Raw genomic sequence first — 14648 nt, 5'->3', positions numbered from 1 at the left:
CATTACAGCAAATATCAGCAGCCTGTTTACATTATTCACACTTCCTTGGTGACTTCTTACCAAACCACCTCCCACCACAGCCACCACTTTATTCTTGCTGGTTGATTTGCTGTCATTGGTTGAATAATCCATTGTAGTTTATGTCGTTATACTGGTGTCTTGCAGTGTCCGTTTTGCCTTTCAGTGATCTTGGACACTGAAATAAATGACTGCCTGAGCCGATTAAATGAAAACGTTTTTACTGTGACACTCAGGGTTTTGAGGGAGGCGCGACCCGGGTCTCATAAATGTCGTCCTCGTAGTGGTTGGTTCGCTTTTCCTCACAATGCAAACAAAACAGAGAGATAGTTCAGAGTTGAGGAATTTCCCATGAGCAGCTGAAGCGCACACACCGCTGTCTGTGGTCCAGAGTTAGTAGTTTATCGCTAATCAATCTTGTGAAAAAAAAGAGCATAGATCCCTAATGATGCCTATACTGACATTAGGAGAAATTACACATTTACTCTGAAATTCAACCATTGGAAGCTGGTTTAATTTCAATTGCTCATGCTGTATTATGATTAACTTTTCAGAGACAAAATAAAAAAGATCCGCAGAGACAAGGCCTGCGCATTCGCCCATCGCTGGGATCGATAAATATGAGTCTGTTGTTCCCTCTACTGGTCATGTAAGCATTACGCACCCACACACATTTCAGGGATAGGAACAACTATTTTTCGATTCGTATATGGGTTAAAACATTTCGCAAACTATTTGACATTGGAATTTTAAAAGGATACTGTTGCAATAGGCCAGTGATTATGAAACTTCTCCTCGTGGACCCCGGAGGTTTCACAATTTGGTTGTAGGCCTTAATTAGCTCACCTGATTTTTAAACGTTGCGAATGCACACAAAAGTTCCCTAGAACATGCGTGCGCCAGTTTATGCAAATGTTGGCATTTATAAAAACTGAAATTGACGTGAGAGTGTGCTTATCCTCCTGCAAACTTCAGACCAAGAACTGTGTCAAGAACTGTAATGCTAATGCCTTTTTCACGCTCAACAGTTCTGTGAGTATCAAGAATGGTCCACCTCCCAAAGGACATCCAGCCAAATTGACACAACTGTGATAAGCATTGGCGTCAACATGGGCCAGCATCCCTGTAGAACGATTTCGATACCTTGTAGAATCATTTATTGCGCTGTACAAAAGTATATGTACGTTGTGTCGCAGCAGTAAAACCGAACGAAGGAAACAGCGCCCCTCTGTCTCAGTATGTGTTGCCCATGTATCTGACGCTGTCTAGACCTAAATATTATAACATGTAGTAGCATTTGATTGATGCCAGCAAGCATTTAGCCTCCCTTGAAAGATAAATAAATAAAACAATTAGCCAATCAGCGTTGAGCTGAGATCAACTGTAGGTTGTCCTGCTGCATTAAAACGCCCCCCCAAGGGAGGCGAGTTTGGATTTGGCTTCAGACCAATCAAATCACTTTCTTTGCGAACCCTCATTTTCAGAGAGTCTGTTTCTGCTCTGCTTAAATTGATGTCCAGCAGTAGCTAGCTTGATAAATTGGCCCTTTCCTAAGCCATGGATGGAGATGGAGATTTGGGACTTGTGGTTTTGACTTAGTTCTCTGTACAGGACAATGATTATGATGGCGATTCTGATTTAATCATAGATTCATATGTTGTGCCACTGGCCTGAGATACTGAAGTTCGATATGTAGCCCAGATGTAGCCTAGTAGCGTAGCACCCGTATTATCAGCATATTCAACAGCATTTAAGGAATATATTACCTTCAACAGTGTTATCTCGAGATCAAGCCATCAATGTTTTGTGATTATTGGTGTTGTAAAAATGTTAGCTAATGGGTTAGCAATTAGCATGTTTGACATTTCAGTGGAAATACTACTACTATCAGCTTTTTGTTAAGTAGTTAAGAAAAATAAATACATCCAGTATTATCGGCATACAGTCCCCAGTTATTGGCCACCTTACTATTTTGTTCAATTACAAGATATATTAATTTAATTTTGTTAAAAAAAAGAGACCCCAACCTCATATCCGAAGTGTTTACTGAATATTTGACTAGTTGGGTAGTATTCCGGTTTAAAAAATTATATATTGCCTAAAATCCGTTAGCTATATTTTAGAGGTAAAAAGTTGGATATTCAATTATTTGTGGTCTGTCGGCAGTTCTATTTTACAATATACAGTGTGTCTCACTTTTTTTTTTTACTCTTAAAACCTAACTTCCATAAATTGCAATGAAAATCGGTGGTCAGCTAGCTAGAAGGGTATCTTTAGTCACAAAACTTACCGTTATTTTCCAGTCCACTTAAATATTGAGCTCAAGGTTATTTAATCCTCTAACCACTAGAGAGTGTCCGAAGTTAGGGGTGTCTGATGTTGGGTGAAAATTAGCTAGGCTCTCATTAACTGACTAGCTTGACTTAGCTGGTTCATTGTTGCCCATGCAAGAAAGTCATGTTAGCAAGCATTTTAGCTAGGTAGCCTCAACAAAAACTAAAAGTGTACTGTATGAGCCATAGACCATTTTGCCAACATGAAAGAGAGGAGGGCATTGGCTTTCAAGTATTACGGTGAGTCAAAATTTTTTGTTTTACTTGTGCATGCACGCACAGAAATCAGCACCATGGACAGCCACATATTTAGCTATATTGATTGGACAACATTTTTTGTTGCCATCTTAAAGTTGTTTTCACTGTATTAAACTAAGCATATTTAGCCTTGTTTATTTGATGATGTTTAAGTTGAAATGGTGCTGGAATAGCAGTGCTCCTGTTGTCTCAAATCAAATCAAATTTATTTATATAGCCCTTCGTACATCAGCTGATATCTCAAAGTGCTGTACAGAAACCCAGCCTAAAACCCCAAACAGCAAGCAATGCAGGTGTAGAAGCACGGTGGCTAGGAAAAACTCCCTAGAAAGGCCAAAACCTAGGAAGAAACCTAGAGAGGAACCAGGCTATGTGGGGTGGCCAGTCCTCTTCTGGCTGTGCTGGGTGGAGATTATAACAGAACATGGCCAAGATGTTCAAATGTTCATAAATGACCAGCATGGTCATATAATAATAAGGCAGAACAGTTGAAACTGGAGCAGCAGCACGGTCAGATGGACTGGGGACAGCAAGGAGTCATCATGTCAGGTAGTCCTGGGGCATGGTCCTAGGGCTCAGGTCCTCCGAGAGAGAAAAAAAAAGAGAGAATTAGAGAGAGCATATGTGGGGTGGCCAGTCCTCTTCTGACTGTGCCGGGTGGAGATTATAACAGAACATGGCCAAGATGTTCAAATGTTCATAAATGATCAGCATGTTCGAATAATAAGAAGGCAGAACAGTTGAAACTGGAGCAGCAGCACGGCCAGGTGGACTGGGGACAGCAAGGAGTCATCATGTCAGGTAATCCTGGGGCATGGTCCTAGGGCTCAGGTCCTCCGAGAGAGAGAAGGAGAGAATTAGAGAACGCACACTTAGATTCACACAGGACACCGAATAGGACAGGAGAAGTACTCCAGATATAACAAACTGACCCTAGCCCCCCGACACATAAACTACTGCAGCATAAATACTGGAGGCTGAGACAGGAGGGGTCAGGAGACACTGTGGACCCATCCGAGGACACCCCCGGACAGGGCCAAACAGGAAGGATATAACTCCCACCCACTTTGCCAAAGCACAGCCCCCACACCACTAGAGGGATATCTTCAACCACCAACTTACCATCCTGAGACAGGGCCGAGTATAGCCCACAAAGATCTCCGCCATGGCACAACCCAAGGGGGGGCGCCAACCCAGACAGGATGACCACATCAGTGAATCAACCCACTCAGGTGACGCACCCCTTCCAGGGACGGCATGAGAGAGCCCCAGTAAGCCAGTGACTCAGCCCCTGTAATAGGGTTAGAGGCAGAGAATCCCAGTAGAAAGAGGGGAACTGGCCAGGCAGAGACAGCAAGGGCGGTTCGTTGCTCCAGAGCCTTTCCGTTCACCTTCCCACTCCTGGGCCAGACTACACTCAATCATATGACCCACTGAAGAGATGAGTCTTCAGTAAAGACTTAAAGGTTGAGACCGAGTTTGCGTCTCTGACATGGGTAGGCAGACCGTTCCATAAAAATTGAGCTCTATAGGAGAAAGCCCTGCCTCCAGCTGTTTGCTTAGAAATTCTAGGGACAATTAGGAGGCCTGCGTCTTGTGACCGTAGCGTACGTGTAGGTATGTACGGCAGGACCAAATCAGAGAGATAGGTAGGAGCAAGCCCATGTAATGCTTTGTAGGTTAGCAGTAAAACCTTGAAATCAGCCCTTGCTTTGACAGGAAGCCAGTGTAGAGAGGCTAGCACTGGAGTAATATGATCAAATTTTTTGGTTCTAGTCAGGATTCTAGCACCCACTGAAGTTTATTTAGTGCTTTATCCAGGTAGCCGGAAAGTAGAGCATTGCAGTAGTCTAACCTAGAAGTGACAAAAGCATGGATTAATTTTTCTGCATCATTTTTGGACAGAAAGTTTCTGATTTTTGCAATGTTACATAGATGGAAAAAAGCTGTCCTTGAAATGGTCTTGATATGTTCTTCAAAAGAGTTTTCAGGGTCCAGAGTAATGCCGAGGTCCTTCACAGTTTTATTTGAGACGACTGTACAACCATTAAGATTAATTGTCAGATTCAACAGAAGATCTCTTTGTTTCTTGGGACCTAGAACAAGCATCTCTGTTTTGTTTGAGTTTAAAAGTAGAAAGTTTGCAGCCATCCACTTCCTTATGTCTGAAACACATGCTTCTAGCAAGGGCAATTTTGGGGCTTCACCATGTTTCATTGAAATGTACAGCTGTGTGTCATCCGCATAGCAGTGAAAGTTAACATTATGTTTTCGAATAACATCCCCAAGAGGTAAAATATATAGTGAAAACAATAGTGGTCCTAAAACGGAACCTTGAGGAACACCGAAATGTACAGTTGATTTGTCAGAGGACAAACAATTCACAGAGACAAACTGATATCTTTCCGACAGATAAGATCTAAACCAGGCCAGAACTTGTCCGTGTAGACCAATTTGGGTTTCCAATCTCTCCAAAAGAATGTGGTGATCGATGGTATCAAAAGCAGCACTCAGGTCTAGGAGCACGAGGACAGATGCAGAGCCTCGGTCCGATGCCATTAAAATGTCATTTACCACCTTCGGACTCTGTGGTTCTAAATCATTACTTGTTTAGTAAACTGTCAAAAACATTAACTTGCTTGACCATGCTGCAGGTGATAACTGTTTGTATGTAACGTATGCTTTGTGGACTTCACCGGTTTTGTGATGAACCAAACGCATGCGTAGTTGCATTTATTCGACCACTGTGTGACTGTCTTTTTGTTGTCACGGCCTTATTGTATATCACAGTGGGGTATGAACCGATAAGTTATGTAGCAAACAACGCAATTATGACAACATAGTTTGTAATAAGGCTTGTTTACTGGCTTTGCTTGGCTTCCTGAGTGATTTTACCCATGCACCGCTACTGCTCAGGAGTAGTTCTAGTTTCCAAATCCAGAGTTTACACCCAGAGGAGTGTAGCTGCTCATTTGGCGACCCTTATAGAGTGACTCATCAACTTAAATCCAATATTTTTTTGCATATTGCACATTGTACCATAGAAAATGATCTGTACATTGTGTCGCTGTAAAAGGGGGGTATTTTCTACTCAGGAGAACTTTTCAAATCCACAGAGTTTACACCGAGAGGAGTGTCGCTGCTCATCTGTTATTCTTGCTACACTAAATGACCAAACATATGTGGACACCTTCTCGTTGAACATCTCATTCCAAAATCATGGGCATTAATTTGAAGTTGGTCCCCCTTTGCTGTAGAACTATTGCTGTAGAAATATTTTTGTTTGTTGTTTCTAATAGATTTTTTTTTGCAGGATTATTATTGAAATAAGATCATACTTTTCTGCTACCTGCTGTGGTTCTGAACTGTTATACATTACTAAAAGTATGTGCTTGTCGAACATCTCATTCCAAAATCATGGGCATTAATATGGAGCTGGTCCCCCCTTTGCTGCTGTAACTAGATGTTGGTCCATTGCTGCGGGGACTCCATTCAGCCACAAGAGCATTAGTGAGGTCGGGCACTGAGGCCTGGCTTGGAGCCGGCGTTCCAATATACCCCAAAGGTGTTCGATGGGCTTGAGTTCAGGGCTCTCTGTAGGCCAGTCAAGTTCTTCCACACCGATCGTGACAAACCATTTCTGTATGGATCTTGCTTTGTGCACGGGGTCATTGTCATGCTATAACTGAAAAAGGCCTTCCCCAAACTGTTGTCACAAAGTTGAATGCACAGGATCGTCTAGAATGTCATTTTATGCTGTAGCGTTAAGATTTTCCTTCACTGGAATTAAGGGACCTAGCCCGAACCATGAAATACAGCCCCAGGCCATTATTCCTCCTCCACCAAACTTTACAGTCGGCACTATGCATTGGGGCAGGTATCGTTCTTCTGGCATCTGCCAAAACTTGGTTTTGTCCTTTGGACTGCCAGATGGTGAAGCGTGATATCACTCCAGAGAATGAGTTTCCACTGCTCTAGAGTCCAATGGCAGCAAGCTTTACATCACTCCAGCCGAAGCTTGGCATTGCACATGGTGATCTTAGGCTTGTGTGTGGCTGTTTGGCCATAGAAACCCATTTCATGAAGATCCTGACGAACAGTTCTTGTGCTGACGTTGCTTCTAGAGGGAGTTTGGAACTCAGTATGAATTGTTGCAATTGAGGACAGATGATTTTTACACACTTCGGCAATCCCATTCTGTGAGCTTGTGTGGCGTACCACTTCACATCTAAGCCATTGTTGCTCTTAGATGTTTCCACTTCAAAATAACAGCATTTTGTTGACCAGGAGAGACATTTGACTAACTGACTTGTGGAAAGGTTGCATCCTATGACAGTGCCACGTTGAACGTCACTGATGTCTTCCTGGCTGTGCGCTTGATTTTATACACCTGTGAGGCTGAAATGGCTGAATCCATTAATTTGAAGGGGGGTTCACATACTTTTGTATATTGTGTAGGTCTTGTTCTTGCTGGCGGAACGGAGGTGTTTTTATACTCGTGAAAAAGTATTTCTCTATAGGTCTATGCATAGTCCCCTTCAACCGGAACATTCAGTTGTTAGGGGGCTTGTTCGACAGTGCATGAGCCTGCCGACTGACTGATCTACAAAGAACCTTGCATTATAAATGAACTACTCATTATTATTTGTAGATCAGTCAGTCACAATTACCCATGATACATTACGGTTTTGAGCCTCTCGAACATGGCTGGGGACTCCGCAAGAGCTAGGAAAGGAGTGGCTTGATCCAAACAGGCTGATTAATCGACTTTCTGATCTAAACATGACACATCAATCAAAACCATACTTGTCAAACATGTTGTATATGTTGTTAGTTTAAAATAATAGTATTTTATTTTAGTAAATACCCCTGACATCAAATAAATCACATAATTCATGATCTATTACGTGACTCTCTGGCGTCCATTGCATTTGTCTATTACAACATGGCGCCGTAAAGATCGAAGGTTTCTCTGACTGTTGTCTATCCGAATTATGCTGCAATGTTTTAGCCGACTGGCCCAGTTTACAAGACACCGTCTGATTGCGGGGAATAGTTTGTACTTTTATCAAAGTGTTAGGTGAGTGTTAAATGTCAGATACTATCCACTTCAAAAACTCGCATGTAATGAACAAATATTTACCAGCTAACGGTAGCTGAAACGTTACAGAATGACCCTAGTTAGCTAGCTGAAGGGCTGACTAATTAAGCATTAGCAGAAAAGCATTCACAGCTAGCTACGTATACAAGTAGCATTTCAACTTTGATAGCTAGCTAACCAAGGACACGTATAGTTAAGCACTTCATTTGAAACCAGCCAGGCTAGCTAGCTGCCGGATGCACCTGGCACCAACTACACGCTAAATATAGCTAATTTAGCTAACTAGGCTAACTAGGGCAGACTAGCCACCTAACGTTAATAAGGTTAGCCAGCTAATCTATGGCGGTTTCCGGCTATCACAGTGCGGCTTGTTAACTTGCAAATCTTAAACCAGCCTAGTAAAAATGCACTGTTGTGCTGTAAATACATTTTAAAGGGTATATTCGGATATATATTTTTTTCGTTTTGTAGCTAGTTAGCTTAGCTAGTTGGAAACATGTAGCTATCAATGCAAAATATCGCCTAGCCAGACAGACTAGTATTACTGTTCCAGCTGTAGCCGATAGTGGGCGCTAGATCTGCACTGTCTAGGTTTGAGTGCCCAGCCGGTAATACACTCGTGTCCCCCGTGGGATATAGCATCCTACATTCGGTACGCCATTAAAGCTAGGTAAGGAGGAAAATTATGCCTTTTTAGCCTGAATAGAGGATGTACGAGCTGGTCCACGCTAACGCTCCTCATCCAACCTGTATCACAACCGGCTGTGATTGGGAGTCCCACAGGGCAGTGCACAATTGGCCCAGCTTCGTCCGCATTTGGCCGGTGTAGGCCGTTATTGTAAATAAGAATTTGTTCTTAACTGACTTGCCTAGTTAAATAAAGGTAAAATAGAAGTAAATACACTTCTGTTAAAAAGTTTGGTCACTTAGAAATCTCCTTGTTTGGAAGATTCTTTTTCCATTTAAAATAACATCAAATTGATCAGAAATAGTGTTGACATTGTTAATGTTGTAAATGACTATTGTAGCTGGAAACGGCTTATTTAAAAAAAAAAATGGAATATCTACATAGGCATACAGAGGCCCATTATCAGCAACCATCACAACTGTGTTCCAATGGCACGTTAGCTAATCGAAGTCTATCATTTTAAAAAGCGAATTGATCATTAGAAAAGCCTTTTGCAATTATCTTAGCACAGCTGAAAACTTGTTCTGATTTAAAGAAGCAATAAAACTGGCCTTCTTTAGACTAGTTGAGTATCTGGAGCACCATCATGTGGGTTTGATTACAGGCTCAAAATGGCCAGAAACAAATATGTTTCTTCTGAAACTCGTCAGCCTATTCTTGTTCTGAGAAATGAAGGCTATTCCATGTGAGAAATTGCCAAGAAACTGAAGATCTCGTACAACGCTGTGTACTACTCGCTTCACAGAACAGCGCAAACGGGCTCTAACCAGAATAGAAAGAGTGGGAGGCCCCGGTGCACAACTGAGCAAGAGGACAAGTACATTAGTGTCTAGTTTGAGAAACAGACACCTCACAACTCCTCAGCTGGCAGCTTCATTAAATAATACCCGCAGAACACCAGTCTCCACGTCAACAGTGAAGAGATGACTCCGGGATGCTAGCCTTCTAGGCAGAGTTCCTCTGTCCACTGTCTGTTCTTTTGCCCATCTTAATCTTTTCTTTTTATTGGCCAATCTGAGATGCAGCTTTTTCTTTGCAGCTCTGCCTAGTAGGCCAGCATCCCGGAGTCTCTTCTTCACGGTTGATGTTGAGACTGGTATTTCCAGATACAATAGTCATTTACAACATTAACAATGTCCACTGCATTTATGATCAATTTGATGTTTAACTGGAAAAAATTTACCTTTCTTTAAAAAATAAGGGCATTTCTAAGTGACCACACACTTTTGAACGGTGGTGTATTTGGAAAGCTGACAGCTTGAGAGAATCTGCAAAGAAGAATGGGAGAAACACCCAAAATACTGTTGTGCTAAGCTTGTAGCGTCATACCCAAGAAGACTCAATGCTGTAATCGCTGCCAAAGGTGCTTCAACAAAGTACTGAGTAAAGGATCTGAATACTTATGTGAATGTAATATTTCCAGTTTTTGTTTTTAAATATTTAATTAGCAAAACTTTAACTTGTTTTTTCTTTTTCATTATGGGTCATTGTGTGTAGATTAAGTTTAAAATTATTATTTTTTTTTTACAAAATTTTTGAATTAGGCTGTGGAAAAAGTCAAGGCATCTGAATACTTTCCAAAGGCACTGTATGTGCCTGTTGAATGTATTTATTTGCACAAATCACTTGCATATGCTTGTTAGCATGGTATTGGTCCGCTGTCATTCTGTTGACTGAATGCTGACGTCTGCTCGGGGTCTAAATATGGTACTTCAGTTTGAGTAGTCCGTCTACCTTGCGTCATTCAAAATTCTCTCCACTACATTCCCCCTACATGTTAAAATCAGTCATTGTAATGACCATTAATCTGTAAATTGCTTGTCCAATCAATTGAGAATTTAGTGCATAAAATAACAACATTCTTTCCTGTGCTCTACAGGCTTGTGTTGTCTCTACCCCTCAGAATGACAGACCCGGCTGTGAAGAGGGTAGTCAGTGAGATCGTCCGCTCTCCAGAAGACAAGCGGGTCTACAGGGGCCTGGAGTTTAATAATGGCCTGAAGGCCGTGCTCATCAGTGATCCCACCACAGACAAGTCCTCAGCAGGGCTGGACGTCAACATAGGTACAGTATTCACCCACTCCACTTATCTAGGCCGGAGGCAGCCTCCATGACCCATTCTCAATACAGAAACCCCCCCCCCCGGTCTCCCCACTCATTATTTTCCTACAGGTGGCTCCACCCATCTCCTCATCCTGTAGCTTTTTTATCTGTATCTTTTATTTCTTTGTTTCAAACCCCCATTCACATTCTCCGCTATTCCTGTAAATTATGCTGCCACTTCTCTTTTTCGCTCCCTAGTTTATCTCCCATGGGACTACATTGAAGATCCTTTATCACACCCTTTCATCTGCTTCTGTTTTTTATCCCTTATTGTTTCAGGGTTTGAACCACCTCTCCAATGTTATGGCTGGCAGCGTCTAAACATAATTCACTTTTTGTTTTACTTTAAGTGCAGAAGTGTGCGAATGCAAAGCAACGTGTAGATTAACTGTGTTCGACTCTTATGTGTACCAGGTTCTTTGTCAGACCCAGGGAACATATCAGGCATTGCCCACTTCTGCGAACACATGCTGTTTTTGGGCACAGAGAAGTACCCCAAGGAGAATGAGTACAGCCAGTTTCTCAGTGAGCATGCTGGCAGCTCCAATGCTTTCACTAGCGGCGAGCACACCAACTACTACTTTGACGTATCCCACGAACACCTGGAGGGTGCATTGGACAGGTGAGTGAACCGACAGGGTCATGTTCAATAAGGCACATGGTGTAACTTTTTTGCAAAACAATAGTTTCTTATTGGACGAGTTCAGGTAGACCCTCACCTTTTCAGTTTATTTTCTTCTGTTTGTTGCTTTTTGAATATGACACAGGTTATGTCTTGGTAGAAATTCTCCCATTTTACTTGACGGCTTTGGGTGTGCCACTGTGATTCGATTAGGCATGTGAAAACCATCTGGACACCAATGCTGATCAATATTTTAACTATTAATAAGCTTTTCAAACACTCATGAACAAAAAAGTAATGTGAAAGTAATCTGTGACCTGATTTTTGGAAGCTGTTTTTAAATCCATATAGTCTGTAGCTGCCTAGCTGCGAGGGCATTTACTTTGGCCAATTCACTTAATTGCGGTCGTTTTCTTTTGCATGGCAGTTGCTCGTCCTTAGGGCCATTCAAATAGCTTTGCATACAGGTCTGTGAAATTTCACTGCTGTCTATTGAGTCTGCTTACGAACAGCCTAAAGTTGAGAAAAGTACACCTCTGAATTCAGAACGTGGACTTTTCCACATGTTACTGCAGTTATTAACCACTGGCCTGGAAAAATAAATAGCACACACCCCTAACCCACCATTTGCTTAATCCTCACTGATGTTCCTGTAGGCCTTCACCAGGACACAAGTTAATTTTAAAACAAATCATCCAACAGCCCTTTAAAAAAAAAATAATCTAGGTAGCCTAATCTGCAGTTTTTGCTTATGTATGTTAACTTGTTAAATTAATGCTTTGTCCTTTGTGTGTCTAGGTTTGCTCAGTTCTTTTTGTGCCCGTTGTTTGACGAGAGCTGTAAGGACCGTGAGGTGAATGCTGTGGACTCTGAGCACGAGAAGAACCTGATGAATGATGCCTGGAGGCTGTTCCAGCTGGAGAAGGCCACTGGCAACCCCAACCACCCATTCAGCAAATTTGGGACCGGTAAAAACCCCATGCCACCTCGCGTACTATATACGAATTCAACATAACCCAGCATGTATCCACAGTCATGTTCATTAGGCACCAAACAGAACGGGGTTCTACAGTGCAACCATTTTACTTGCATATGAGCTTAATATTTTGCTGTGCGACCTGGAATTTTAATTTGGGAGCACCACTATGCCCAGAAAAATGCGTGATTCTAGCTTTATTACCAAAATATTTTTCATTGTGCTCCTAAATTTCTTTGTGTGCGCATATATTTTTTGACTTGGGCATGTACGTGCTCGCTGTAAAAACAAAAAGAAAAGGCAGCGTAGAGCCCTGCGGAAGACAATGGACTGGAACTACCAGGACTTCAGTTTCCTTTCCTGTTGCAAAACATTTTGCGACAGTGTGCCGTTATGAACATTGCGTATAAAACCCCTAAATCCTTCTCAGCCTTTTGTTTTGGAATGTGCTGACTCATCCTCTCCTCCTTAATTGTGTTCTCTTACGATTGGACTCCCAGCCCAGGAGAGCCAGCTGGTGGCAGCGTTTTAGTTATATAAGCTTTTTTTTCGTCTAATAATAGAAACAGGATCAGCTCGGCCGGAACACTTATTAATGAACGAGTGTTGGAGACATCCTTGACAAAAACATAACATTCTTAGAAATGCTTAGAGGGACACTTAACCACACATTAATATTCAGATGTGGACATTATGGGGCTGGAGATAATTAATAATTAGCTTATAAAGTAAATAGTTCAAAGGGAAGTTCAACACATCTCTCCAGATGTTCTAAATGTGGTGTGTGTCTATTATTTGTTTTAGAGGGAAATGCCCAGCAGCTAGCCTGCCACAGAGAAAGGGCTAGGTTTAGGCTCTGGTTGTGTAACGTAAAGTCTCTCACACTTGTAGATCGCCTTGGTCCGTACAATTGGCCTTATTTTAGCGCCCAAAAAACGTAATACTTCCAGATCAACTTTAATGTCAATACCATTGTAAAGCACAATTTCTCCCTTTTCCAACAAATCCACGCCGAGACATCCACGCTGCCCGTTTCTGTATGATTCAAGAATGCAATGAGCTCCGTCAGGATCTTTTTAAAAATGGCGGGTGGGGAAGCGAAACTAATGCGTGGTAGTGAGAAGGAGAGATGTCGTCGTGGGAAAACGGCTTTTTTTCACTCAATCTATCCAACTTATCACCTTATCGCCTCTAAAATGTATATAAAACACTATAAAGAGTTTATATAATGTGTCATTACATACCTATTTACATACCTTTTTGAAGGTTACCTATTTGAATTGGGTTTTTAGGGTGGTGCTAAAGTGATCTTCAGACGGCATGTCACGATGTAACGGAGGGTCCGTTTTTTTCAACTTGTCTCCAGTACTATAGAGCCGTTACCATGTCGATCAACAGTTGAATAGAAACGTAGTTCACACCCCAGATTTTGAAGTCAACAGTTGCTACAGTCCCATTAGTTTTATTTGCAGCCTCGTTTGAATGTCGCGGTTGCGCACATTTGTACGGAATGGGCTGAGTTTGAGTTAGGCTAATTAGCAAAGCGCTAGCCCATAGAGGACAAAAGTGGTCAGTCTGTCACTGGTGGCCTTACTCAGAATTGTAATCGCATCACTGTGGGGATTCATTTTGTTCACACATTGGTTTTCTTGGAACAAGCTTGTTGCCCTTTTTATAACTGGATGTATTCTCCCTCCCACTGCGTACTGTTTCATGAAGTCTTTGATGGTGACTATTTTGGATCTGTGACAGGGAGTTGTTTTTCCTCCAACGGATCATATGATACAGATTATATTTGTTTGTCCAATAAGGTCAAGCACTCGCTGCACTGTATATTACGAGAACATTCCTTGCTGATGTACATTTTGTTGACTAGCTGGTTAAGTATTATATCTGGTTGATTTTTCAGGTAACAAGTTGACTCTGGAGACTAGACCATCAAAGGATGGGATCGACATCCGCCAGGAGCTCCTGAAATTCCACTCCACCTACTACTCCTCCAACCTCATGGGACTGTGTGTGCTGGGGAGAGGTGAGTGAGTGTCGTACGTGCCAACGTCCACATCCGTAAGAGAGCGTTGCTGCTTGGATCAGTGATCTTAAGACTGGTTAAGAGGCAGATGAAATAACCTGCCAGCTGTGCAGATCTAAGATCAAGTAGGAAGTGAATTTTCTAAACACTTCTGCAACAATCTGGAACTGAGCCCACATAACACTCAAGCCAAGGCCTGCAGTCATTTGTTTGCGCAGTCCCCCGTCCCCCCCATCTCCTAGACTGGAATAGTCTTTTACAGTTGCAGTTATTTCCTAGGGATGTAACGATTCACGAGTACACACTGGCCAAACCGATCCAAATGTAGCATGCATCGGTCAGTAAATCGATTAAAACGTTAGGTTTCGCCAGTTAACTTTATTGTTGCTCAAATTACATTCTTTCTACCTCCTGAAATTACCTTTTTTATATTATGTGACAACCGCGTCCTCTCATTCAGTGTCAAACTAAGCATGTAATTATGTTGAAAGTCATTGATCTACAAGTTATTTTGTAT

General features: G+C 42.0%; 2 protein-coding genes across 6 annotated transcripts in view; one reads left to right on the top strand and one right to left on the bottom strand.

The window, feature by feature from the left end:
* Positions 1 to 275, bottom strand: part of kmo (kynurenine 3-monooxygenase) — a 37235-nt gene extending 36960 nt beyond the window's left edge. For 2 of the 3 annotated variants that reach the window (XM_020494994.2, XM_020494997.2), the window contains exon 1: positions 61 to 275. In XM_020494994.2, coding sequence (XP_020350583.2) covers positions 61 to 132 — 72 coding nt within the window. In that variant the 5' untranslated portion in view covers positions 133 to 275. The remainder of the gene's footprint in view (positions 1 to 60) is intronic. The other variant, XM_020494995.2, reaches the window with a different exon arrangement.
* A 106-nt stretch (positions 276 to 381) lies between these two features.
* LOC109899612 (insulin-degrading enzyme) overlaps positions 382 to 14648 on the top strand; it is a 50307-nt gene continuing 36040 nt past the window's right edge. The window contains exons 1-5 of one of the 3 annotated variants that reach the window (XM_031835851.1): positions 382 to 667; positions 10278 to 10462; positions 10916 to 11123; positions 11922 to 12091; positions 14009 to 14131. In XM_031835851.1, coding sequence (XP_031691711.1) covers positions 639 to 667; positions 10278 to 10462; positions 10916 to 11123; positions 11922 to 12091; positions 14009 to 14131 — 715 coding nt within the window. In that variant the 5' untranslated portion in view covers positions 382 to 638. Of the gene's footprint in view, positions 668 to 7542; positions 7690 to 10277; positions 10463 to 10915; positions 11124 to 11921; positions 12092 to 14008; positions 14132 to 14648 lie in introns of those variants that run through there. The other 2 variants (XM_020495002.2, XM_020494999.2) reach the window with 2 other exon arrangements.

This window comes from Oncorhynchus kisutch, linkage group LG11, assembly GCF_002021735.2.
Source record: "Oncorhynchus kisutch isolate 150728-3 linkage group LG11, Okis_V2, whole genome shotgun sequence".
In the NCBI taxonomy this organism is placed as follows: domain Eukaryota; kingdom Metazoa; phylum Chordata; class Actinopteri; order Salmoniformes; family Salmonidae; genus Oncorhynchus; species Oncorhynchus kisutch.
This window is presented reverse-complemented; position numbering and strand designations above follow the sequence as displayed.